General features: G+C 41.5%; 2 protein-coding genes across 13 annotated transcripts in view; both read right to left on the bottom strand.

The window, feature by feature from the left end:
* The window catches only part of pgd (phosphogluconate dehydrogenase), a 34,843-nt gene extending 19,246 nt beyond the window's left edge, over nt 1-15,597 (bottom strand). Inside the window, exons 1-5 of the mRNA XM_069918477.1 lie at nt 15,494-15,597; nt 8,578-8,653; nt 3,378-3,557; nt 2,648-2,713; nt 1,325-1,443 (exon numbers count right to left, since the gene is read on the bottom strand). Of these exons, the coding sequence (XP_069774578.1) occupies nt 1,325-1,443; nt 2,648-2,713; nt 3,378-3,557; nt 8,578-8,653; nt 15,494-15,501 (449 nt within the window). The 5' untranslated portion in view covers nt 15,502-15,597. The remainder of the gene's footprint in view (nt 1-1,324; nt 1,444-2,647; nt 2,714-3,377; nt 3,558-8,577; nt 8,654-15,493) is intronic.
* A 4,626-nt stretch (nt 15,598-20,223) lies between these two features.
* Nucleotides 20,224-26,526, bottom strand: part of kif1b (kinesin family member 1B) — a 222,730-nt gene continuing 216,427 nt past the window's right edge. For all 12 annotated transcript variants that reach the window (XM_069918462.1, XM_069918463.1, XM_069918464.1 and 9 more), the window contains 2 exons: nt 24,985-25,056; nt 20,224-23,160 (listed from right to left, as the gene is read on the bottom strand). In XM_069918462.1, coding sequence (XP_069774563.1) covers nt 25,014-25,056 — 43 coding nt within the window. In that variant the 3' untranslated portion in view covers nt 20,224-23,160; nt 24,985-25,013. The remainder of the gene's footprint in view (nt 23,161-24,984; nt 25,057-26,526) is intronic.

Here is a 26,526-nt window from a genome sequence, read left to right as displayed (position 1 = left end):
CTATAATCCTTTTGATACAAAAAAAAAACTTTCCTCCAATCTCCTTGATCCCCTACAAGGTCCAGGCCCGAAACGTCGGTAATATATCTTTACCTCTGATGGATGCTGAAAGCCCAGCTGAGTTACTTCAGCATTTTGCTGCAGACGTTCGTGTTCCACTGCAGATACTCAGGTGTCTCCTGAAGGGCAGGATTCCATGTCAGGGAGGTTCAGTGGACGGGTCTGAACACAGGAGATCAGGTGCTCCTTCCCAACTTCCGATACCAGAGGCTGAGTGTCAGGTTATCTCAGACGGGTGATTAGCTGGCGAGCGAGAGGTCTGGGAGAACCTCCCCACCGTGAAGACCTTCTCCCAGGGAAGAAGGGTTTCTCAGCAGAAGCTCTCCATTAGAAGGACTGAAACTACACTCAATCTCTGTAGCTCCCCTCACCATTCGTCCCACTCTGCCTGCGTCCGCCCTTTGGTGACAGCAATGGCCAACCCCCCCCCCCCACCCGAGGGAATGCTAGTATTTGTCCAAATTTACTCTCCAATCTCAGTCAACTGAACCCGCCCCTCCCCAGGGAACAGGTTGGACCATCTTCAACTAGGAGCCAAGGCCTGGTCCATCCTTTTGATGGGTTCTCACCCCTTAAACACGATCATCCGATAATAATTTAACTTGAACCATCTTTGCAGAAGCAAGACCAGAAATAATTAATCAGGAACAGAAGCAAAGTGGGCACGGGGGGGGGGGGGGGGGGGGCACATTACTGGGGAGGGAGGTGGGGGGGAAGAGAGAACAAATGTGCATTTATATAGTGCCTTTCACAACCCCAGAAGCTTTACTACATTCTGCAACCTCTCACAAATCAACTTGTCCCCTTCTCCATTTCTCCCCCACCACCAACATCACCGTCTCCCAATCACCTCCTTTTCCCACAAGATGGGAAACGCAGGAGCCAATGGACACGAGGCTGGAACTACCCAGTGACAATGATACCGACGGAAGGTTCAATGCTGCCCATATTTTTCCATCCCCCACCCTCCTTAGCATTGCCCCCGGCCAACAGCCTCCTGCCCCAACCTGCGATACTAGACTCAAACCCACAAACTTTCTGTCTCAGGTACAAGCCAACTGAGTCGTAAATAAGAATCGACTAGAGTTGATTGTTACACAGGAAGCCGTAAATAAGCAAATAAAGTTTGATCAGCTTTTGCTCCAATGTAACCAGTTGCCAATGTGAGCGGCGTCTTCAAACTATAATCGCATGTCAGGGAACGAGAAACATGAGTGCAGTCATCGGAATTAACGTGGCGTGCGCAGGGCAGTGGGGGACGTACCAAGCCTCTTTGTGTCCTCCAGGCATCAGCGAGGGTCCATATCTGGCTCCATCCTCGCCACCGCTGACCCCACTCCCCACAAAGAGCAAACCCTTGGCCTTTAGCTCTCGACACCTCCGCTACGGGGGGTGGGGGGAAGGAAAGGAGAGTGGTCAGTTCAGAAGCACAACAACATACAGGGGACTGTGTTGGCCAATGGGCAGCAAAGCACAGCTATCGAAACCTCAACGGTGATTCAGTGTGGGATAAACAGCAGCGTAAATACTGGGCACCCGAAACGGTGAATACAACCCCCATGAAGAAAGCCCTTCAGGACAGTGGCCACGGCAGCGGACTAGCGAGGGATACAGGCTGCGGGTGGCTTACAGTCAGGCTAGCGTAAGACTGGCTCACGGGAACCAGGTATCAGAGCTGATGCTGAGGACAAGAAGGGCTCCCAAAGGCTGAAGGCTTCCTGATCATTTTGGGGGTTTGGATTTGGAGCTCGGGCTGCCAACGGATCAAACAGAAGCTACGGGAGAACCGAAGGCAAATCCACGGACACTCTTTTGCTTCTCTTTCTCCCTCACTCTATGGGGAGCCAGGAATTCTCCACCTTAGATGGTTGTGGATCTATACAACTATTTAATGGGGAGATCAACCATTTTTTTTGGAAGATCAGAGAATTTTGGCCTCTTGGGGAACTGACAGAGAAGAGAATGTGCGAGGACAGTGTTCATCAGCCATGATTATTTCGAAAGGGTCTCCTTCTATTCCCCAGTGTTTTAGTGGATTAATTCCAATCGTATCTTCAAAATAATCCCAGTGTTTCTCATAACAAGGTTTATGTTACTTCAGGGCCAGTTCCCCACACAGACCCATTAGACATACAGCGCAGTAACAGGCCCTTTCGGCCCAGGAGCCCGTGCCACCCAATTAACTGACAACCCCCAGTACATTTCGAATGGTGGGTGGAAACCAGAGCACCCTGGGGAAAACCCACACAGAACGTACAAACCCCACACAGACAGCATGGGATTCAAACCCCAGTCCCAATCGCTGTAACAGCAATGCACAAACCGCCACAAACATCCAACTAACAACATTAGAAATGTTGGATCCATCTTCTTAATTGAGAGTCTAATAAATTCTAACATTGTAGGCACACACTGCTGTCTGTAAACACTTCTTTCCAGCTTAGTTAGAGTGGACAGGCCTCTCTCATCGTATGTGCTGATATGCGAGAGACACTGATGACAAAATATAGGACACAAGTTATATCCAAAGTTGCTGCCAAGATTAGACTCAGTACAGACCACCGAAGATTAAAATTTTGAAACTCACCGTAGTGTCATTGTATTCCGAATTCCCACCGTCGATGATGATATCGTCTTTCTCCAACAGGGGAACCTGGCAAGGCAGGAAGAAAGTAGGTGGGAGTCACTTAGGTGGGAGAAAGCTCGAAAACTCAACGGAGCCAATCTGAAGGAGTAATGAACTGCTCTTCTAAGGGCAAATCACAAGGAGAGTAAAAGGATTCGGGAGTTGACCTGAGACTACTTGACAAATGAATGCAAATACAGTTACAAATCATCGTACTTTATTGTTGAAAACTCCGTGACAGCAAGAAGGACTGCCACCAGCAACTAGTCTCACAAGGGTGTCTGCTGCGTGACTTCCAGGTTGCATATTTATACAGATAAACTTCCAGCTTTACAGAATATTTGAGTAGACTGTCACAATCCTTTGTCCATACAAGGACGATTCTTAAGATGTGCTTGAGGATTCGAAACCCTTACCCAATTATGAGTCTTTTTACAAACAAGGGATCAGCTTTCGCCTCGATGAATCGTCAACATTCTCACTCTACCTCTCTACCTTTGTCAATATTTTAACACTTACATTCTCATTGGGCTGACAGCAAAGAGGGTTAGAGGGATACAATCAAATGAGACCAAATAAACCTCTTCAGCTGCCAGAACCAGTTTGGATAGAGTTCATGAAGTATTCTACCACTGAATTTTGGACACTCCAGTGTTCAACAGATACTTCACCTGGAATGTGGTCAACATACCAGCTTCTGAATGAAGTCATCCACCGCCTGGCCGGCCTTCACGAGGAGGACTATGCGCCGAGGCTTCTTCAGTTTGCAGACCATCTCTTCCAGAGAGTGGGCGCCAATCACCTTGGTCCCTTTGGCTTCCTTCTCCAAGAAGTGGTCCACTTTGGAAACCGTTCTATTGAAAGCACAAACCTAGAGCAGAGACACAGACAGATCTCATCATGCCGCTGCAACTCTGCGTAGCCTGCAGCCATGTTGTCAAATCTTCCACGGAAGAGCTTGGGGCAGGAGCAAATATCATACATGTTAGACCTAGAGGCACCCCTCCATCTGTTTCTGAGATCACATCCCTAATAGAAGCAAACGTGTTCTAAGTTCTAAGCTGGTGAAAGTCAGCATTGTTCAAATCTCTCCATTTCAACAATTTCCCTCCCCACCCACCCCAACACTGCACTATTCTCTGTGTAGAAGTCACCCACAGGAATAAGAATCGATTCTTAAAACACTTAAGGGCATAGAAAAGTGGTTCGTACCACAGATCCTTAACAGAGAGCCTGGCACAGATTGAACATGCAGGCTGATGTACCAGAGCCCACATTTGGTCTCAGTCACTTGTTTCCCTAGGTCCACTAAGCGCGTTGATGGCAGGGAAGATGACGACCTTATCTTCCATCATTACAGTGGTGGCAAAGAGGCCCAAAACAACCCACCTTCAGGCAGTGGCCATAAAGGCCACCAAACAACACCAGGTTCAACAGTGAGCTCCTTGGAAGGAGGTCAGCTGGCCTTACGGGGCTTGATTAACATAAGACATCAACAATAGAGTTGAGTTTAACCAGCCCCCACACTAGTCCAGGAAGCCACATGGCTGTATCAAAACCGCTGCAGGGCACTTTCATCACCTGAACTGCCACAGTTTAACTGCCGCACCCCCATCAGGCAGAAAACCTCCAGAGTCATTACCAAAGTCCACATGTTCAGTGAACTCTCGTTCTCCACCTGCATCAGAACTGCCCAGTCTGCCATCAGCAATATGGCCTCAGTTTTTCTCTCTCCAGCAACAGACAGACCTCCCAGTCATGTTCTCCAGCCCTGCTTTTCTCATTCTTTAAATCTATTCTCACTCTCCCACTGCCCTCAGAGTTTTCAATCCATTATTTACCCCTCTAACTGCCTCCATCAAACCAACAACCTCAACAAACTACCCTGACGGCAACCTTGTCCTCACCCCATCAGATATATCCACTGTCTGATCAATCCCCAAACTTTTGCTCTAAGTTCAAAGGTTCTTCAACCTCAAATGTTAACAGTTTTTCTCTCTCCACAAATGCTGCCTGACCCACTGAGTGTTCGTCGAATTTTCGTTTTTGATTCACCACTAACTTCCCAATACCATTTGGAGATGGACAAAACATGCTGATTTTTGAATTGTAAGATTTTTAGTGAACTTTGGACTTTACTTAATATTTATGCCCCAAATGCAGATGATAAAATATTTATTTCAGATGCATTTTTATGTTTGGGTCAGACTAATGATAATATTTTAGTTGGTGTTGATTTTAATTGTGTTTTGGAACCTTTATTAGATAAATCTCCGAAGAAAGTTAAGAAATCCAAGATGGCAGTTCAGGTTCAAGTGTTGATGAAAGATCTTAATTTAGTAGATATTTGGAGACGTCTTAATACGGCAGAGAAAGATTTCTCCTTTTATTCATCTAGACATGAATCGTTTTCAAGGATTGACTTCTTTTTAGTATCGGCACATTTACAAGGGAAAATACAACAAGCGGAATATAAAAGTAGGGTGATTTCAGAACACTCTTTGTTATATTTTACATAGGCAACTTCTGAGAACATTCAAATGGCCTATTGTTGGAGGTTTAATACAATGTTGTTAAAAAATATGGAACTTATTGATTTTTTGAAAAAAACAAATTAATTTTTTTGAAAGAAAATTTTAATTCTGTTCAAAGTAAGTTTGTATTATGGGATGCTATGAAAGCTTATTTGAGAGGACAAATAATTAGTTATACTTCTAAAATAAAAAAGAATCGATTAAATCAGAGTTCTGAATTAGAGAAACAGATTGATGAGTTAGAAAAGGAATTTCAGAAAGATGTTACAGAAGATCAGAAAATAGAATTATCTAGGTTGAAATTGGAATATAATACTTTGCAATCTTATCAATTTGAATGTTTGATTAATAGGACTAAACAATGGTATTATGAATGGGGAGAGAAAGCACATAAGGTACTGGCGTGGCAATTAAAGAAAGAACAGATTTCGAGGACTATTAATGCTGTTAGACGGAATTCCCTATTACTTATAAACCTCGTGAGATTAATGATGAATTTTATAAAAAGTTATATACATCTGAAGGAAAACAAGAAACTGGATCGATTGATCTTTTTTATCACAGTTGAATTTACCGATATTAGAGGATGCAGATATACAGGAGTTATAAGAACTATTTACCGATTCGGAAATTAAAATGGCTATGCTGGAAATGCCGAACGGTAAATCGCCTGGTGATGATTGATTTTCGGTTGAATTTTATAAAATTTTTAAATGATGATTTATCTACAGTGTTTGGGGATGTATTACGTCAAGTTGGAGAACATTATGAATTACCTGAGTCTTGTTCTAGTGCTTTAATTACAGTAATTCCTAAAAAAGATATAGACCAATTTCGTTGTTAAATATAGCTTATAAAATAATAGCTAAAATATTAGCGAATAGATTGGCTAAATTTTTACCTCAGTTGATTCATATGGATCAAACAGGTTTTATAAAGAATAGCTATGCTTCAGATAACATTTTATGAATGATTAGTTTGATTAATAGATTTCGACAATCTTCAGATCACCCGAAGGTGATATCTCTAGATGCAGAAAAGGCATTTGATAGAGTTGAATGGAACTTTTTGTTTAAAGTTTTGGAGAAATTCAAGTTTGGTCCTTTTTTTATTGGTTGGATTAGGGCTCTATATAGTAAACCGGTAGCTAGAGTATTAACAAATGGTTTGATTTCGAAACCCTTTAAGTTAACTCGATCAACTCGTCAAGGTTGTCCTTTATCACTGGCTTTGCTTGCGTTAGTGATTGAACCTTTAGCACAGTTGATAAGACAAAATACACAGATACAAGGTATGAAAGTTTTAGATGAGGAGTATAAAATTAATTTATTTGCTGATGACGTATTGGTGTATTTAATAAACCCAGTTCAGTCACTTTTGCATTTGAAGGAATATTTAATACAAAATGGATGTCTTTCTGGATATAAAGTTAATTGGGAAAAAAGTGAAATATTACCGGTAAGTGAAGGAGATTATTCAGTTTATAAGAATATTATTAATTTGAAATGGACTGATCGAATTAAATAATTGGGTATAATTTTGAATGTTAATTCTCAATCTTTATATAAATTAAATTATGTTCCGTTAATGAAAAAAATTAAAACTGATTTGATCAAATGGAAAGATTAACCTATTAATTTAATGGGTAGGATAAATACAATTAAGATTAATATCTTTCCGCGTATACAATATTTGTTTCAATCTATTCCGCATTTACTTGATAATATTTTTTTTTTGAGACTTGAATAAAATGGTTAGGGAGTTTTTATGGAGGGGTAAATTTTCAAGAGTAGCTTTGAATAAATTAACTTGGAAATATGAGTTAGGGGGGTTACGTTTACCTCATTTTCCAAATTATTATGAAGCAACCCAACTTAAATTTATTAGTTCATTGATGGATTTGGCATGGCATCCTAGTTGGGCTAAAATTGAGATGGCAAGTATTTCTGAATTTGAAATACATCAAATTTTGTTTAGGTGGAATATGAATTTGTTACAACAATATAATGTGCCTATACTAAAACATTTAATGAAGTTATGGATAAAGAAAAATAAAATGACAGGCTCTAGGGGTAAATTATCAGCTTTGACTCCGTTGTATAATAATCAACTTATTCCTTTTTCAATACATAATCGAAGTTTATTGCATTGGAGATTTAAAGGTGTGAAAAATTTGGGAGATTGTTTTAAAGAGGGTAAATTTTTATCTTTTAATCAGATGAGGGAAGGTTTTGGTATTGATAAGAATTCTTTATTTCTTTATTGTCAAATTCGATCTTTGGTAAGATGTATGTTTGGTAGAGATGTGATTTTACCTGAAATGACTAAATTTGAGACTTTTCTTATGAAGGTTCCAGAGAAGGATTATATTTCATTTATGTATCAAATATTACAGGATGGTATGGATAAAAAGGGTTGGGATAGATCTAAAAGTAAATAGGAAGCGGATACTGGTTTTATTTTTTCTGAAGATAATTGGTTAGATATCTGTTATGATAGTGTAACTAGATTGATAAATGCTCATTATGCAATGATTAACTATAATTTTTTACATCATTTATACTTAACACCTGAAAAATTAAAAAAGTATGGTTTTCATGAATCAGATTTGTGTTTTAGATGTGGTGATATGGTTGGAACTTTATTTCATGCCGTTTGGTCATGTGTACATATTCAATCTTTTTGGAAGAAAATTCAATCGTTTTTAGAATATCTGTATAAGATTAAAATAGTTTTAGATCCAACAGTATTTTTATTGGGTAGTTTGCAACTCTGAAAGGCTTGAGATTAGATAAGTTTCAGCTTGCTTTTGTATATTTAGCTTGATCCATAGCGAAAAAATGTATTGCTAGTTCGTGGAAAGATACAAATATGATTGATATTAATAGATGGCATAATGAGATGAAATATTGTTTAATAATGGAAAAAATTATGTATGTTTCGTGTGATAATTTTAATTTTATTATTAATAAATGGTTGTTATATTCAGAATATTTATATTTCAATTTATATTGATTAGATCTTAATATGTATATTTAATTTTTCTTCAATATTTTTTATTTTTTCTTTCTTTATGGCTCTCCTTAGGAGAGTAGGCTGAAGGGGGAGTTTCTTTTCTTTTCTCTTTTTTTTCTTTTTATATATAAAAAATAACATTCATGTTTATGGTTAATTGTTGTATATGCTATATATTATTTGTTTTTTGAACGAATAAATAAAGTTTAAAAAGAAACATACTGATTTTCACAATATCCAAATTCAATCAACGGATTTTGTTTAAAAAAAGCCAAAATGCAGTCATTTAGTGCAGCAAGATCCAATGATCATCAGATGAAATGAGCCACCAAACAGACTTACCACAAAGCCATGGTCGTTCATGTTCAGAATCAGGTTCTGACCCATTACTGCCAGTCCAATGAGTGCAATGTCAGCTCTGTGAAAGACAGAAAACACCATCATTTCTGAGACTGGTTCCGTTACATTCACGCACAAGGTACAGAAAGTTACGGAGACAGGGGACATCAGTCCTAACCATGGAGCTTCCATCATTTCTCCAGTGAACAGAGTGACAGCATCATCGTTCCACCAGATGCTCAGACCTCGGTGCCAGTCCACCTTCCTCACATTCCTACTTCAACCTCTTCTGCCCAGGCACTTGGCAGAGGAAGGAAAGACCACCTTGCTGTCGCTAACCAAGACAGGGGAATTTACAGTTGAACAGCTGATCAACACCTCACGTGCCTGACTCAGCAGGTATCTGGTGGCCTGATCACCATCCACGCCAATAGAAAAGCCACATCTGAGCTGAAAGGTCACTTAGCAACTTGGAGCAGACAGTGGCAGAGCACCCATCAACCCAATGGTCAACAGCATAACATCCAGCCCACGGCTAAGGTCACTGCAGCTTTATGTGCACAGTGGTCAGCGCACACAGTGGTCAGCGCAATGCTATTACAACACCAGCGACCTGGGTTCAAATCCACCCCAGTCAAGAAGGAGTTTATACCTTCTCCCCGAGACCATGTGAGATTCCTCCGGGTGCTCCAGTTTCCTCCCATGTTCCAAAGCCTTACCGAGTTAATAGGTTAATTGGTTATTGTGTTGTATTCCCAAATTAAATTTTTTAAAATAATTAAAACAAAAACAGTAGGTGTTGAAATGGCAGTGGAAGATCAGCAAGATGTGCTCGGAACTTCCAACCCTATTACTCCCGGGTCTGTGGACACACAGGGATTTAGTTACTTCCCTTTAGACGAGAAATGCACCAGGAACAAAAGAACAGATTCGGGCCAAAGCAGGGTTCTTCCACCCAGAGGGACGAAATGGAGAACAAATCGCTTTGAAACGATCCTGCACGATAACAGGCTGGGCCAGGAGCAAAACATGCAAGTCTGCAGGCACCATGATTCAAGTAAAAATGCAACGCTGGAGAAGCTCACCAGACCAAGCAGTGGACTTTATGTAGCCAAGGCAAAGATACACAACCAATGCTTTGGGCTTGAGCCCTGCATCAACACGAGCAAAATGTAGAGACTCTTGAGGAAGGGTTCCATTTATTCAGCTGGCTGGAGAAAGTGCATGACACTCCCACTCTCAGTACCAGATAACATCACCCACCTACCCCAAGTTCTTCCCTCCCATTCTCAGATAAACCAATAAAACCCCACACTCTGAAATTGACCGATTGCCTTAGTGACAGCAATTCTGGGAGGCTTTTAAAACCCTCAGAATATAGTATGTCAGATACAGGAGAAAACATTATGGAAAGGTGCTGTCTTTTTCCTTAAAGGTCAATCCCACCACCCAGTGTAAAGACTGTTTTAACTCAACAGCCCAATGTGAAGTCTGAATGGTATTGTCCCTGTGAAAGCATAATTCCCAGGCTCAGTGTGACCCTAAATCACACATGTCAAACTCTGGCCCGCGGGCCAAATATAATTATATTTGGCCCGCAAGATCATATTAAATATATATTAGAGTTGGCCCGCTGACCGCCGCGCCAGTATAGCACATGCACACTGAAGGTGAAAATGAAGATGCCGGAGGTGTGGAGGGATCTCAGAGTCCCGAATCCCGGGGATTGGAGTGCCGCACTCAGCCCGCCCGGCTCCCGGACACACAGACGCGGCTGGAGTTGGGGACCATCCTTGCTGGGTCTGCGCTTCAGCGGCAACGCTGGACCGAACGTCTCGTTGGCGATGCCTTCCCCCTCGCTCCGTGCGCGGCGGACCCTGCCTCCCGCTCCTTTTGTTGGAGACGAGCCCGGCGCCATGAGATCGCAGTTTAATCCCTCTCCAACCATGGTAGGGGGGTGGGAGCAATGCGCTCTTCTCAGCCAATTCCTCCACCGCCCCGGACGCCGGCGTTTCAATGGGGGGTTCGGGTGCCTTCGTCAGGCGACCGACCTGTTGGTCCAAGACAAGGGGAGAGCGTACAAACTCCACACAGACAGCACCTGAACTCGGGTGAACGTGGAGCTGCGACCCCACATTCCACATCAGGACTGTGTGTAAGATTGGGAGCAGTGAGACGGAAGCTTATTTTGTTCCTGTGATTTAAGCCTTTCTTGGGGTGGGGGGGGTCCTTCTCTGACCACTTGCCTAACAATTAACCTAATCAGATGTGGAGTTACCACAATACAACATTTCTCAACCTTTTTCTTTCCACTGGCGTCCCTGTGCCATTGGTGCTCTGTGATTAGTAAGGGATTGCTTAAGGTGGTCTGTGGGTGGGAAGAAAAAGTTTGAAGACCACTGCTTTAATCATCCCTCATTGACTCGTCATGTGCACGGTTTCAGACACTAAAGGAAATGGGCCAATGGCAATGACAATGAAAGAGTTTATCCAAAACTATTATTAAACATTTATTTTAATAAGAAAAAGTTTAACATTACATATGTTGAAAGAAGAGAAAACATGCAGATGTTGTTGAAAATTTTCAATAAATATTTAGTTCGGCCCTCGACTTAGTCCAAGTTTTTAATTTTGGCCATCCGTGAATTTGAGTTTGACACCCCTGCCCTAAATGGTCATTACAAACACAAATCCTGTTCACTTCCCCTTTGCACAACTTCCTCTTATCAAAGCAATCCTACTCTTAGTTCAGTACTTGCTGCAAAAATCTTAACTTCTCTATTGCAAAACAGCAGAAATACACCCTGGATCGTCAGGATATGGAGCAATAGATCTTTAGTCATCCAATCTGGAACTTTGCAAGACCAACCCACCTGTGCAATGAGGAAATACAAGACTCCCTTCTGACTGCAGAGCCAGAACTCATGAACACGGGGACTGAAAGCCAAATGTTCCTGACTTCCCATTTCCACTCCATCACCCAATCACTCTGCCTCCAAAATACCATTTAATGAAATTCATACCTCTTGCTAGCGACCGACTGCCTTTCCAAGTTGCGTTTAATTCATTAAAATCAGTGCTGTCACTCATTTTACAGGAAGTATTCACTCCACGTGAAAACTATATCGACACTACAGGGACACCATTTTTCTTCCAGATGGGCTGGAGGGGACACATTGACCTTGTCCTGCAGGGTTGGGCCATGTGCAAGGAGGGATAGGTCAGGGCACTCTGACCCAAGTCCAGGGTGACAGACATAACAAGAAAGTTATTTTTGGAAAGTCACCATCTCTCAGTACAATTATTTTGTTTCATCCACAGTGGATGAGACTGTTGCACTTAAACTGATGGGACAGACGATTGATATGTATGTGGGTAAAGAGGTATAAGAGTGAATAGAGACAATGAGCATACATGAATGTATCTGTACTTAGAGGAAAATATAGATAGTATAGACAAGAATTAATAAGGGAAGGTAATGGAATAGAGAGAATAAGGAGGGAATTAAAAGAGTGACCTTTGTGACATATGAAAAGTGAAATCTTTTCTGGGGGAGGCGGGGTGGGGGGAAATAGCGGTCACTGCAAAATCAGTTGATGCTTGCGAGTGGATTCGCAAATCCAAATGGAGAGGGGAGATGTGGTTGTCCGACAAGGGATAAAGGACAACTCAGGAGGTGAAGGGGAGATTGGGGATAAATAAGATAGAAATAGGAGAATAAGGAAAATGTTGGATGTTGTAGGAATGTTGTCTTATAAAGAGTTGAAAATAAGAAAACAGAAATGGAAAAGGAGGAAAGGTAATGATGGAAAAACGGAAAGAGAAGATAAACAAAATATAAAAGGGCTACGCTGTCTTTAAATATTAATGGAATACATAACCAAATTAAAAGGAAGAAACTACTAAATTTAAATGAATAAATGTATTCCATTAGAAAAAATAACATATAGGTTAAAAAATAATATTAAAATATTCGAACAAGTATAGGAGCCTTACATTAAATACAATAGCGAAAACCTACCGGGGACAAACATTACCTAAGTTGATGGAAGGAGAAGGAAAGAAAAGAATGGACTCAGTAGAATTTCTGGTGTAATTTTGTTGAATGACAACATTGTCTGACTGGCTTAATGCAACCTAGATTGTATACCTAAAATGGATGAGAGGGGGGGGTGGGGGGGTGGTTTGGGAGGAAAGGGGGGGGGGGGGGGGGGGAGAAAAAGTCACTGTATATGTGTGAAAAAGAAATAGTGTATATCATGGCTAATGTGATTTATGGTGTGAAAAATAAAAAATTTAAAAAAAAGTGATGGGACAGATCAACGTACGATTGAAAATAAAGATTTGGGCTTGGGTTGGGTTCAGAATGGCTACAGGCTTCAGGTTTTACACCTAATAACCATCTCTTGTAACTAAAAGACAAACACCTTCCAGGCAGATGAGGTCTGATTAAAAAAGCTAGAATACACTACATTAACGTTAAAAAGGCACTACCTTAAAAATGCTGTAAGAGGAAATTGTACCACAATAGGGTCTGCGTTTGGTTCACCATCTCTCCATCTTCCTTGAAAAGGATACAAGGTTCTCTAACCCAATCAACATCTTTAGTAACATCATCCACATTAAACTCTCATTTTACTCTCCATGTGGACAGATGGCTCCACTTCACTGGTTGACAATGAAGACTCTAAGAATTGCTTCATTTTGGCTCTCCTCAGTCATTAGATGACAATCAGAAAGCTTTTAAAGTACCAGTTAGCACTCCTCTTGGCCATCCCAGTGACAGCAGCAACTCTCAAATCTCTCACAATTCTGCAAAGAAGGACGCTGCTCCGTCCATTTCACCCGTGCCAGCATGGCTGCAGGCCCTGGAGAGGGAAAGTATTATTCCCATGTCCTGTCTCCTGGTCTTGTACCTACACAGGCACCTGAAAGTGGCGTCACATGTGGACAGCGATGTAAAGAAACCTTTTGGCATCTTGGTCTTTGTAAATCAAAATATTGAGTACTTTGGGATGTTATGGTGAGGTTGGGTAAGACATTGATGAGGCTAAATTTGGAGTCACTAAATGACGGGAAGGATATCAGTAAGATCAAAAGAGTGCAGAGAAGGTGTACCAGGATGTTTATAGGTCTTCAAGAGTTGAGTTATAGGGAAAGATTAAACAGGTTGGGACTTTATTCCTTGGAGCAGAGAAGAATGAGAGGTTTACAAAATTATGGGTAGAGACAGAGTAAATGCGAGGAGGGTCTTTCTACTTAGATTGGGAGAGATAAGTACGAGGACATGGCTTTAGGGTGAAAGGTTTAGGGGAAGCTTTGGGGGGGGAACCTCTTCACTCAGAGAGTAGTGGGAGTGTGGAACAAGCTGCCATCTGACATAGTAAATGCAGACTCACTCAAGTTTTAAAAATAAATTGGATAGATACATGGATGGGAGAGGCCTGTAGGGTTATGGAATGGGTGCAGGTCAGTGGGACTAGTGGAATAATGTTTTGGCACAGACTAGAAGGGTCAAATGGCCTGCTTTCCTGTGCTGCAGTTTTCTACACTAAATTTTGCCTGCTCCATGTTCAAGAGACCAGCCATTCTCAACCTTTTTTTCTGGTTAAGGCCCCCTTTAGCATTCTGCACAAAGTTTAAGGTGCCCCTTCCCTTTGAAGCAGTCAAGTTTAGTTGGTTTTTCTGTACTTCTCTTCTACCGACAACATAAAAACAGTTATGTTATGCGAGTTGAAAAGAAAATAAGGCTTTTACTTAAATGTGCTGTGAGCCCCCCATTGAGAATGGTCACTCCAGAATAACAACACCCAGGGATGGTGGAGGAAGAATATTTCCTCCACTCCCTTCCCCCAATTTACCTAAATACACCCCAACCCCACCCAGTTATTGACAATTCTACTATGGGAAATTCTGAGATCTTTTCTCAATTTCATCTCCCCTCACAAGAGAGCTAAGATTCAGGGACAGTGGGTTTGCCTGATGAGGAACTGTCCTACAAAGAAGACTGGGCCTGCATTCTTCACTTGGAGAAGAAAGAGAGAGGTCCAAAATGGATGCAATCCTCACAGGCTTTTACAAGCAGGACGAGAGCAAGGTGTTTTCCTCCAGCTAAGAGCCTGGAATCCAAAGTCAGAGGAACACGGGGCCAGAAAGTACTGAGATTTGGGGATTTCTTTTCATCCAGAAGGGGACATATTTTGGAATTCTTCAGAGTGAAACAAGAAAGTCTGCAGACACTGTGATTGCAATAAATACACAAAAATGCTGTTAGAACTTAGCAGGTCACACAACATCCACCAGGAGGTAAAGACACCCAGCCAAGGTTTCAGGCCTGAGCCCTACTTCAAGGGTTGGATATATGGTGGAGTAGATGCAAGGCCTTTCTGTCACTTGCTCCCTAAAGGTTAGGGCAAAACCTTCAAACACATCAATGGCTTATTTTCACAGCTAAGGTACCATTATGGAAAAGTAGAGAAAATAATTGAAAGGGCAAAATTTAAATAAAATGGAAATCATTTATAGACAAGTGATTCTTCTCCTTCACCAGCTCAAGAACAAGGAACGCTCTTTGCCCACTGACACCTCCATCCTGGGATTTAAGGCCACCCCTAAAACTCCACCTGACAGATCCCACTCCACTTTAGTTCCACACTACTGTTCCCAACATGACTCAACACTTTAAGCTGGAACAAGAGTTCTGGCCAGTACTGATCTTCCAACCCCGAGCCTCTCTGCGGAAACCTGCCCTCGTTCCCAGCCTTCTGGAGCCCCTGACTACTTCGCGGCATTCTGATAGGCGCTACGGAAATGAACGTCATACGTCTCTTTGATCATCAAAGAGAGAAGGGCCGCATGAAACCTTCGTGCTCCTGAACGAACGCCGGGCAAAGCCCCACCAGCCCGCGACGATACTCACTGAGCCATGGTGGAAGTCGAAATCTCGCCGAGGGTAGCACAGAACAAATGACCGCAACGTAGCAATTCGGCGCCCGCGTCCCATTGGACAGCTCCCCGATTGCTACATCGCGTTCCACCAGGCGACGCCCTCTGATTGGCCGGCGCGGCGGTCAGGGCGGCTCGGCGTGAAGGGAGGGCGGGGCAAGGCCCGGTTGGTGGAGAGCAGCCCCGGCGAATCAATCGCTGCTTCTTTGCTTCGGACCGATCTTCTTGCCCAGTCAACATGACTCAACACTTTAAGCTGGAACAAGAGACTGAAACTCGTGAAGGAACCTCCAGCAAAGAGCATCATGTTTCAAGGGTCATGGTCTAAACACTGGTGGTGGAACTTCTCAGCCAATCTCGCATTCTCGACATTGGAGAAACCGGTCAGAGATCGGGAGAATGTCCGTGGCCAACCATTTCAATTCCAAGTCACGTCTCCGTCCATGGCCTTGTGTACTATCCCACCCAGACCACCTGCAGATTGGAGGACCACCACCTGATTCTCCATCTGGGCACCCCTCCACCAGGATGGCATGAACATTGATTTTTCTAACCTGCTGGCCTTTTCACTCCTTCCCTGCATTTTCAGTTCTTTCACCCACCCAGCCATCCCCCCTCCCCCTCATCCATTTGTCAACTCCCCTTCTCCCTCCGCCACTCTTTTGATCAGACACCTGCCAGCATTTTCTCATACTTGGATGAAGAGCTCAAGCCTGAAATGTTGGTTATATTTTTACCATTGGAACATAAAGGAGACATTTTGACCTGGTGAGTTTACTTATCACATTAAACCCCCAGTGATAAACCAACAACTCCCCCCCCCCCCCCCCCAGCCCAACACTTATACCTATAGTATCTTATGGCTTAGGTGCTCTGTGGTTCATAAGAGATTACTGAAGGGAGTGTGAAAAGTTGAGCACTTCTGGTTTACACTTTTCAGCCTAATTTTCCTTTACGCTCTACCTTGTGCCTCAGAATTGCTACACACAGGGACACGGACATTAAACAGGAAAGTCCACAGATGCGGTGGTGCACACAAGTGAAACTTGGCAGGTCAGACAGCATCTGCAGGAAGTCAAAGGGACACCAATGTTTTGGGCCTGGACCCTTCTTCAAAAAGCAGTCATGAGTTGAAAAGGTGGAGGGAGGTGGGAGCAGCACGCGTGGGGGGGCTGGTGGAGAGAGTAGAAGAGAATAAAAGTTGAGAAGTGACAGGTGAGGGGCTAACTAGACAGGTTGAGAAAACATAGATGGATATGACCTCTTCAAAGAGCAACTTTGTTCTGCTTCAATAACAGCAGCCTCCCCGTGGTCAACAATTTTAATTCCACACCCCAATCCAACATAGATGTCTATCCATGCACTGCCAAACTGAGGCCACCCACAAAATGGATAAACACTAACATTTCGCTTGAGCATTCTCCAATCAGCTGGCATTAACATCGACTTCTTGAGTTTCCGTTAAATCCCTCCTCCGTTTCTCTTTCCCAAGTCCTCGTCTCCTTTCCTCCAGCTCTCCATCCCCCTCCATTCAGACAGCCTCCGTTCCACTTTTCTCTCATTCATATCCACCTATAACTTTGACCAGCACCTGTTAGCCTGCACACCTCCCCTTGACCCTTTCACTCCTGCCTGCTTTTTGGTCGTACTTCGACTAAGGACTCAGGCCCAAAATGTTGGTCACCTTTTACTTCTTATCGATGCTGGGTGATCTGCTGAGCTTCTCCAGCAAATTTGTTTGTTGCACGGGCAACATTTCTGGGAAATTGGTCATAAGATTACACTTAACTTTATCTGTTTGAGTCTTTAAATCAATGATTCCAGAAGTTGGAACATTTCTACTCAGGAACAGGATTTATATAGGAAAATTTCTTTCAATAAGGTTGAGAATGAGGGGGGAGATATTCAGAAAGGATTTGAAGAACCTCTCACCGAACCCCGTAGTTAGAATCTGGAATGCACTGCCCGGAGACTAATACTCTGATAGGTAGTATCTCGATCCACTCTTACATTTCAGTATCTAGAACAGCGATTCTCAAGAGGCCCTATACACGCACCCCTCACCTAACCTCTCCCCCTCACCCCTCACCCCACCCCGGGCCTCAACATATTAAAGTAAAAGCCTTGTTTTCCTTTCACGTCATGTAACAATTGTTTCAAAATATTGGTAGAAGTTCGGAAGAAACCAAAACATGACTGCTTCACAGGAAAGGAGGCCCATAAACTTTGAGCAGAGACCTCAAGGAGAACCATAGCTGAATAAAGGTCAAGAATGGCCAGCTTTGGAATACACAAAAGAGCTGGAGAAACTCAGCAGGTCACACAGCATCGAATGGGAAGCAAAGGAATTTAGCCATCATTTCAGACCTGAGCCCTTCATCAAGGTATGGCCCAGACCTGAACCATAGATGATATCCCTATGCTTTGGAGAGATGCTGCATGACTTCCTGAGTTTCTCTAGCACTTTTGGGTCTTGCAAAACCAGCTTTATTCTATTTGTACTGGCCTTGAGGATCACAGTGATTGGACTTCTTGTTGAGTAAACCCACAGCTGAAGCTAATGTGAAGCAAGACCAATTCAAATCCCAGTTGATTGCACAGAAACCCTGTATCTGCAGACTTTCCTGTTAACTCCATTAAACTGGCTTGTTTGCTTCCCTTGCATTATTTTGGATCTGGCAAACTTAAATCTTAACTAGATCCATTGTTGCCCTCTAACTAAACTACACTGAAAGATCTTGATTGCTGCTCGAAGTCACACTTGTCAAACTCAGGCCTGCGGGCCAAATTTGGCCCGTGATATAATTATATTTGACCTGCAAGATCATATCAAATATGTATTAGAGCTGGCCCGCTGGCCGCTGCGCCAGTATAGCGCATGCACAGCTAATACTACAAATCCCAGAATGCTTTGCAAACGCATTGGCGTCAGCCCGCTAATCGCCCCCACCTCCTCTCTTTACTTTCATTGGCATCTGCGACCTGTCGCCCAACTCACACGTAATAAACCCCTTACGGAAAATGGCCAAACGAAAGACAGAAAACAGGACCTTTCAAGACAGGTGGGAGGGAGACAATATGTTCATCATTTTAAAAGACAAACCTGTTTGTCATTGAAGCAAGTTGTTATTTTTTTGACTTGTTGGCTTGTGAAAAAAAAACATTTAAAAGGAGCTTAAAGTCTAGAGAGAAATATTATTTATTGAATATTTTATTTCTCATTTGTTAATGCTTCTTCTGGAAAGTTTAACCAAAACTATTATTAATCATTTATTTTAATAAGAAAAAGTTTAACATATGTTGAAAGAAGAGAAAACATGCAGATGTTGTTGAAAATTTTCAATAAATATTTAGTTTGGCCCACGACTTAGTCCAAGTTTTTAATTTTGGCCCTCTGTGAATTTGAGTTTGACACCCCTGCTCTAAGTGGTACACAAACACATTGTGTATTGATAAGCAGATACAATGCTGAAGAAGTGTCATTTGTTTAATACAATAAACTGGTATATCTTCTCCTTGAGATCAGATTCTACAAATATTTTGGAAGAGTGCAAGTTCTCACATTCCCCTTGTAGGTGAAACATTAAAATCCCAATCAGTGGGACCTTTGCTGTGGTCAGTAGCTGGTTTCACAACAGCCACTCGTGTTTCTCTCCAGCAGCCGTTCTCAACCTTGTTTCGGTCCCTCCAGATACTACTGAAAGTTTCCGGTCCCCTTCCCTGTGAAGCAGTCACGTTTATTTGGTTTCTTCCCTTTCTTCTCCTACCGACTACATGAAAATATTTAGGATTTTAGTCTGTGGCCCCACCCCCCTTTAAATATGCAGCGGCCCTTGGGGGCCAACCACCAAACTGATCATTTGTTCGCAGTCATGTGAACCGGAATGGCACCATGTTAATGCAAATTCTTTTATGAATTGTACAATCGTTGATACCCACCTTTTGCTCAAAACTCACATTTTCAAATGACCCATGTAAAAGTCAACCCCTCCCCCTTTCTGTTAGCCATTCCGAGCTCCCAGTGCTGACTGTGGATCTTCACCTCGGCCGCAGCTCATCAGAGCTCTGAACACCCCTTCCACGAACCCTCACCCCAACCTCTCACCCATCTTAGTTTCCAGTGCCAAGTAAAAACACAAACCTGGAGGAACACAGCAGGTCAAGCAGTGTCCTTTATATAGCAAAGGTTTAAAAAAAACATAATTGACATTTCAGGCTTGAGCCCTTCATCAAGGTCTGGAAAAATGTCAGCAGGCGTCCCAACCATTTGCTCATCCAAGCTCACTGACTCTCCAACTGCCCCACCTGAGCTTCCAACACCCCTTGCTCCAGCCTCAAGCCCATCCGAGCTCCCGACCCTCACCCCAGCTGCCTGCCCAACAGAGTTCCTGGCTGCGGATCCTCACCCTGATTTGCTGATCACCGGAGCTTCTGACACCCTAACCGTGGACTCTCGCTCCGGCCGCCCGCCCATCAGAGGTCCCGACGCCCCAACCACGGACTTGCCACCCAATCCTGGCCAACTAAGCTCCCAACCCCTTGAACGACACGGATACTTAACACGGTCAAAAATTTGACATGTAAAAGTTGACCTGAAATATTGGTCCAAAAAACTCGATTACATGAGTATATATGGTACATGAAGTTTTCTTCTGAAGGATTCTCCTGCATCAGGTGTGGATGAAGTACACATAAAAAGGCATCTTCTAGATGCTCTGTGGTACTTTTATTGTTACTTTATTCACTTAAACAGTTGAGTTGCGTGGGTTACCATACACAGAATTAGATATCTGCTTTACACGTCTATGCTATACAGCAAATGGATTATAATTAGTACAAATACATGAAATATTTACATTTTTAAGTTTTTATACTTCAAGCTTGGTCCAACATATATTTACAAAATGAAAATTATGAATGTATAGCCACCCTTATAAAGTATAATAAATAATGTACAGTGTTGATGCATTCCTCTGAAAGATCAGTGTTGAAAGGTAGCACAATAAGTCAACTCTAACTAAAATTTTATCCTAAACTACAATGGATTGTGGTTAACCAGCCACAACGGACAAAAGTTAAAATAAAAAAAAACACACAGGTAAACTGATTACCAGCACATTGAGTAAACCTACCAACAGCAGCTATGATATTCTTCCTCAAAGACCGTACTCCCTCACTTTGAGGGAGATTGTGTGACTCATTCATTCACACAAGTTGCATTTCAAGTTAATTTAAAAAAAATCAGATCTACAAAATAATTTCTTCCAGTGAATGAGTGTGGCTGAAGTGGTCTCAGCTTCCATGTAACAGAAATACAATGATGGTCTGACTGCTGGTTTAGATGGTTTAAATTTTTTTGTTCTGTAAAGTACAACAAGGCTACCAAAAAATATTGTGCTAACTTGTAACCTTGCTAAACGGAAAAATAAAAAGCCAATTGTTAGAATTTTTCTTTGAAATATTTTCTTCTTTACAGTAACAAAGTCGGTGGCTATTTCCCAGCCCAAGGTGCAGCAAGATGAGTGAGGGTAAAACAATATCACACAGCTGTTCTTCTTAACAATTTCATCCTTAAAACGTGCATTTTACTGCAAACAGTTCTGACAAAATAAATAGAGCATTTGTTATACACCAGCTAACAATTACACAAAACACAATGCAAATGGGAGTAGGAGAAAACAGGGAGGACACCCTTGCTCTGATAAAACTACGGTGCAGATTCTGTGCTCCCAAATGAAACTGGATTTTCAATTTGAAGACTTTCTAATATTAATAAAATGTGAACGTGCACAGACCAGAGCGGGGTAGGCAAAGGTGAAGGAAAGAAGTTCCATTTTGATAAAGTTTCTCTAAACTTTCCTTTTCTTGTCCAATTCATCAGCACTTAGAATCAAAAACTCTTTTTTGAACATGTTCTATAGCATCAGTCTTATTTCGTAAATCTAACTTAATAATAGATGCAAGACATTCCCATTTATTTAAATAAGATTCCATATAAGAAAAATTACAGTTACAAAATAGTCACTATTTTGTAAGCAGAAAACCTTGGGACACAAGTGGCTCACTAACAAGATTAGCAGGGATGTGCAATTTCAATCACATCAGCACAGATCTTCATTTCTATCTTTGTTTTAGACTTGGTGATACAGTTGGAAACATTCATGAAAAATGCAAGACACTGAAATGTTGATTCGTGGATCTAGTGATCCACATCTGATCTATTCATTTCTATTAACCAAATCTGTCTGTTATTCCCCATGCTGTGGAGGTTGGCTGGCCTCTGGCATGGAATGTCTCTCTGAATGCTCTACAGGCTGGCTAGCCTGAGGCGCCCATATGTCTCTTGTGTCAACAGGACAAACGTTTGGCTTATCTTGCTCCTTTCACACAAACATCCACATGTTGCAATGACCTGGTAGTCATTCTGTACTTAAATATTTCACCAACATACAAATTTTTATTAGCTTTTATTTTCTGTGTCATCTCTTCTGCAGATTTTAATGTAAAATCTTCCAAAGAAATATTCATCACTGAAACAGCTTCATTTCTTCCTCTAGACGAATATTTTTAAAAGTCACGTGCTGCTGTGGTCAAATACAGTTGTGGTACATTCTAACAAAAATATAGTAAAATACATTTTCCTTAAACAAAATGTATAATTTTAAAAATGGATAAATTTGACAGAGCGACCTTTGCAACTTCTGCAACTACATCAGTCAACACCATGATCTGTAGGCCTCAGTCACGTTCTCCGTTCTTTTAAGCAGGTTACACATAAAATGCTCCAGGCCAGTTAAACACAAAGCTCTGTCGTATTAGGAGTCCAGAGGTAAGGGGACATATTTATAGACTGCATAATGTTTTGGAAGTTAGTGAATGCTTGAATTAATCTCTCTCATCCTGCAACGACACAGAATGATTTTTTTCTGTGCTATAAATGGTGTTAGTGGCTTGGTTTCATGTCACACCAATTACAGTTATTCAAGTTTTGATGATGGATGTAGAGAAGGGCACAATTATCTGTTCATATTCACTAGTTAAGTTCTTGCTGCAAGTAGTAGATTTGGCTATTGTTATTTGATTTACTCTATTTAGAGAGTTTATTCTTACTTATTTCAAATTAAACAAAATTTCATAGCAGTTGTAATTAAAACCCAAAAGTATCCAATATAATAAAATAAATACGCACTTAAACATTCCTATTATGAATTAATTTTATTCCAAATTTAACTTTTTTAAAAAGGTGGTTGATTGCAGATAAAATCAAGCTAAGATTTAAGAAAAAGAATACTTATTAACTATTGAAAACCCAGTTTCAAGATTTAAACCAATTTGTTTTTCAGAGCAAAGATGGAAACTTCCCCTGAGGTCAGTTCGTAACAGAATAAACCAAAACAGAATAAAGCACAGCAATCAAATGCCACATCGAGTTCTCAATTGTTTTGTCAAACCCACTTTCATCCTGCGAACACCTGTGGTCGACTATACAATCAACATAACACCTTCATTTCTACTCAAGTAAATCAGTGTGGAACAATTAAAGCAGCTTTGTCTCCAGGTAAATGTTCTATGAAAATCCAGTCAGTAACGCAGGATTCCTTTTGATCAAACTCTCTTCTGGAAATTATGACCTTCAGTGATCTACAAGAAAAAGTGCATATATACTCGATAAAGATCAATGATATCAAGTTACAGATGCTAGTCTGTCAACCAAGCTTGGACATCTTTGAACCTGGCTGGGATACCGATGTCAGTTTGATAAGCCAAATAATATTTCATCCTTGCAATAGTCTGGCAGGATGCCACATCATTGCCAAACACACTCTCGATTAATTTATCATTTGTAAACAAAAAAATTACTTATCATTATTTACACTCCATTCATTTGTGTCCCGTTGGCCAATATAATGTCAAATGATGAAGTATCATTTGATTCGGTCAACCTGCATCCTTGCGATTGATTTCAGTCACAGAAACAAGGTTAAATGCAGAAGGGTTAGAGAAATACCAAAATGCCAAAGTCTTTTAAACAGGTCTGTGATCTGCTTATTACCTGCCGCGTTGGCTTGCAGGGACAAGCGACATTTCGACAAATACTTTAAGGATTTTTCACTGACGACAGAAGTGAATGTGGTAGAAACAGGAAAAAAACCATGGAGGTGCAGGTACGAAGGAACAGTGTGCAATGAAACCCCCCTCCCCCCCTTCCAGGATAAACCAACAAGGTTGCAACATTTTGCAGGGCATCTCATGATATTTCAAAGACCAAGTGGCAGGACTGTCTCAGCCTGTGTACAACTCAGTCAGACATCCACCTTCAAAGAGGTTCTTTGTTCATATACTGCTGGTTTCTAAATCGCCTCTTCCTTTGAGAATAGCAGCTCCATCTGCACCTTATCCGGCAGGAGAGGCAGCAGAGGGTAAGCATCTTAATGCGACTTAATGGATGAGAAAAGATAAATTGGTTTCTGGGACATCAGATGGTGTGTGCGAATAGAGCCCTGTGCATATTTCAGTTCTCTGTCAGGCATGCAGGTCAGCTACTTCATGACATTATTCCTGACCACTGATGGACATCCTCCAAAGAACTATTCACCACTGAAATAACACAAGCATTTTGTCACTCAGTGGGGTGAGAATCACAAGCACTTACATAAAGAGAGGTCCCATGGCAAGCTTGTTCCCTTAAGCAGGGACATGTGCACTCCGGGAAGGCAAACATACTGAGGAATAGTGAATCCAGAAACCACCACATCTGTGTCAGACAGTGGTGTAGAACTCGAACTTGCTTTCCTGGTGTTTCTCAATATTAGTGTACTGTTAGTACCTTAGTACCCAAGATTAGTGAATCTACCACTCAAAGTGGGGCACCTGTTAAAATCTGCTTGCTTTCTCACGAGGGTACAAAGTGGAGGGATGACATGCCTTCACAACGAGTTTCACCCGACACCAATCTAGACCTGGCCAGACTGCAGAGTTCACAATTGCTGTACAACAGCCTTTCAAAAGACTGGAGATTAACGAGTTCCGTATTCCACACACATGCACAATCTGTCCCTGACAGGAGCACCTTCTCAGAAACACCACTCATTCATCCAAGTGCCTTTCTCTTTCTCGCCTCATCTTCCAGCTGCCAGGCCTGAAGCCAGTTACCATGCTGTCACAACCCAGAAGGCAGCTGTGACTCGATAGGTTCGCACAGACAAGGTCATCCTACAGACACGAGAAAAAAGCCAGAGTGGAATAAAGTGGATAACCGTGCACTCACTTGACTATTTACAACATGCTACTACCAGATTTGGAACGGATGTAAAAGGGAAAAAAAAAACATTTTGTTAACAAGAGAAAAAAAGGTGCTTAGACAGAGAATTAAGCCACAGATCTACAGATACAAGAGAAACAGTCAAGAATCACAAAGGTTAAGAGCAACACTTGAATGTTCAGAAGGCAAGTCAGAATAACTACGTCATTTCTTGCTCTTCATAGGTTTTCCTTCACATTGGTGGTTGTCCTGTACGTCTCCTAGCGAGTTTCGACCTAAAGAAAAGCAAAGATTACATTTATTAAGGGACTGATACATTTCAAAATAGGAAAGCTTGAACTTACATTTGTAGAGCAGTGTTAATGCTGTAAAGCAGCCATTCTCAACCTTCCTTCGGCTATGACCCCCTCCCCTCCACCCCTGGACTCTGCCTAAAGTTTATGGGCCCCCTTCCCTGTGAAGTAGTCGTTTAATTGGTGTCTTCTGTACTTATCTCCTACTGATTGCATAAAAATATCTAGGATTTCAGTCCGTGGCACCCCCCCCCCCCCTTAAATGTGCTGTGGCCCTGTTGGGTGTGAGGGGTAGAGGAAGGTGGTCCTGTAGGGTCCCTATTGAGAATGGCTAGTGTGAAACATACAAAGCACTCTCAGGAACATTACAAAATTAAATGCAGTTTTTAAAAAGAGATAAAGCATGTTAACAGACTCTTCTGGCCCACAAGCCTGTGCCATCCAAATACACCCAGGTGACCAATTAACCTACCAACCCTGCATGTCTTTGGAACAAACATTACTTTATAATTAATTGAGTTGAAATCACAGACTTAAATATGCATGAGTACAATTGAAAATGAGTACTCAGCAGACATTGATATTACTCTTTTTTAAAATTTTTTTATTTTTCACACTATAAACCATATTGACCAAGATACATACAGACATTTTTCTTCTTAAATATATACAGTGTCGTTTTCTCCCCCTTTTCCCCCCTCCCTTCCCTCCCTTCATCACCCCCTTCCCCATTTATTTGAAATTCAATCTATAAGATACATTAAACCCGTTAAACAATGTTGTCACTTAATAAAAATAAACAAGAAATTTTACTGAGTCAGTTCTTTTCGTTATCTTCTCCTTCTGTCATTTTAGGTGGTGGAAGTCCATGGTAGGATTTCTCTATTGTGTTTCATGTATGGCTCCCATATTTGTTCGAATATTGTAATGTTATTTCTTAAATTATATGTTATTTTTTCTAATGGAATACATTTATTCATTTCTATATACCATTGTTGTATTCTCAAGTTGTCTTCTAATTTCCAGGTTGACATAATACATTTTTTTGCTACAGCTAGGGCTATCATAACAAATCTTTTTTGTGCTCCATCCAAATCGAGTCCAAATTCTTTGTTTCTTATATTACTTAGGAGGAAGATCTCTGGGTTTTTTGGTATATTGCTTTTTGTGATTTTATTTAATATCTGGTTTAGATCTTCCCAAAATTTTTCCACTTTCTCACATGTCCAAATTGCATGAATTGTTGTTCCCGTTTCCTTTTTACAGCGAAAACATCTGTCTGATACTGTTGGGTCCCATTTATTTAACTTTTGAGGTATGATGTATAGCCTGTGTATCCAGTTATATTATATCATACGTAACCTTGTGTTTATTGTATTTCTCATAGTTCCGGAGCATAGCTTCTCCCATGTTTCATTCTTTATCTTTATGTTTAGATCTTGTTCCCATTTT

Source organism: Narcine bancroftii, chromosome 2, assembly GCF_036971445.1.
Source record: "Narcine bancroftii isolate sNarBan1 chromosome 2, sNarBan1.hap1, whole genome shotgun sequence".
In the NCBI taxonomy this organism is placed as follows: domain Eukaryota; kingdom Metazoa; phylum Chordata; class Chondrichthyes; order Torpediniformes; family Narcinidae; genus Narcine; species Narcine bancroftii.
Note: the sequence above shows the minus strand (reverse complement) of the source record. Positions and strands in the feature narration are given on the sequence as shown.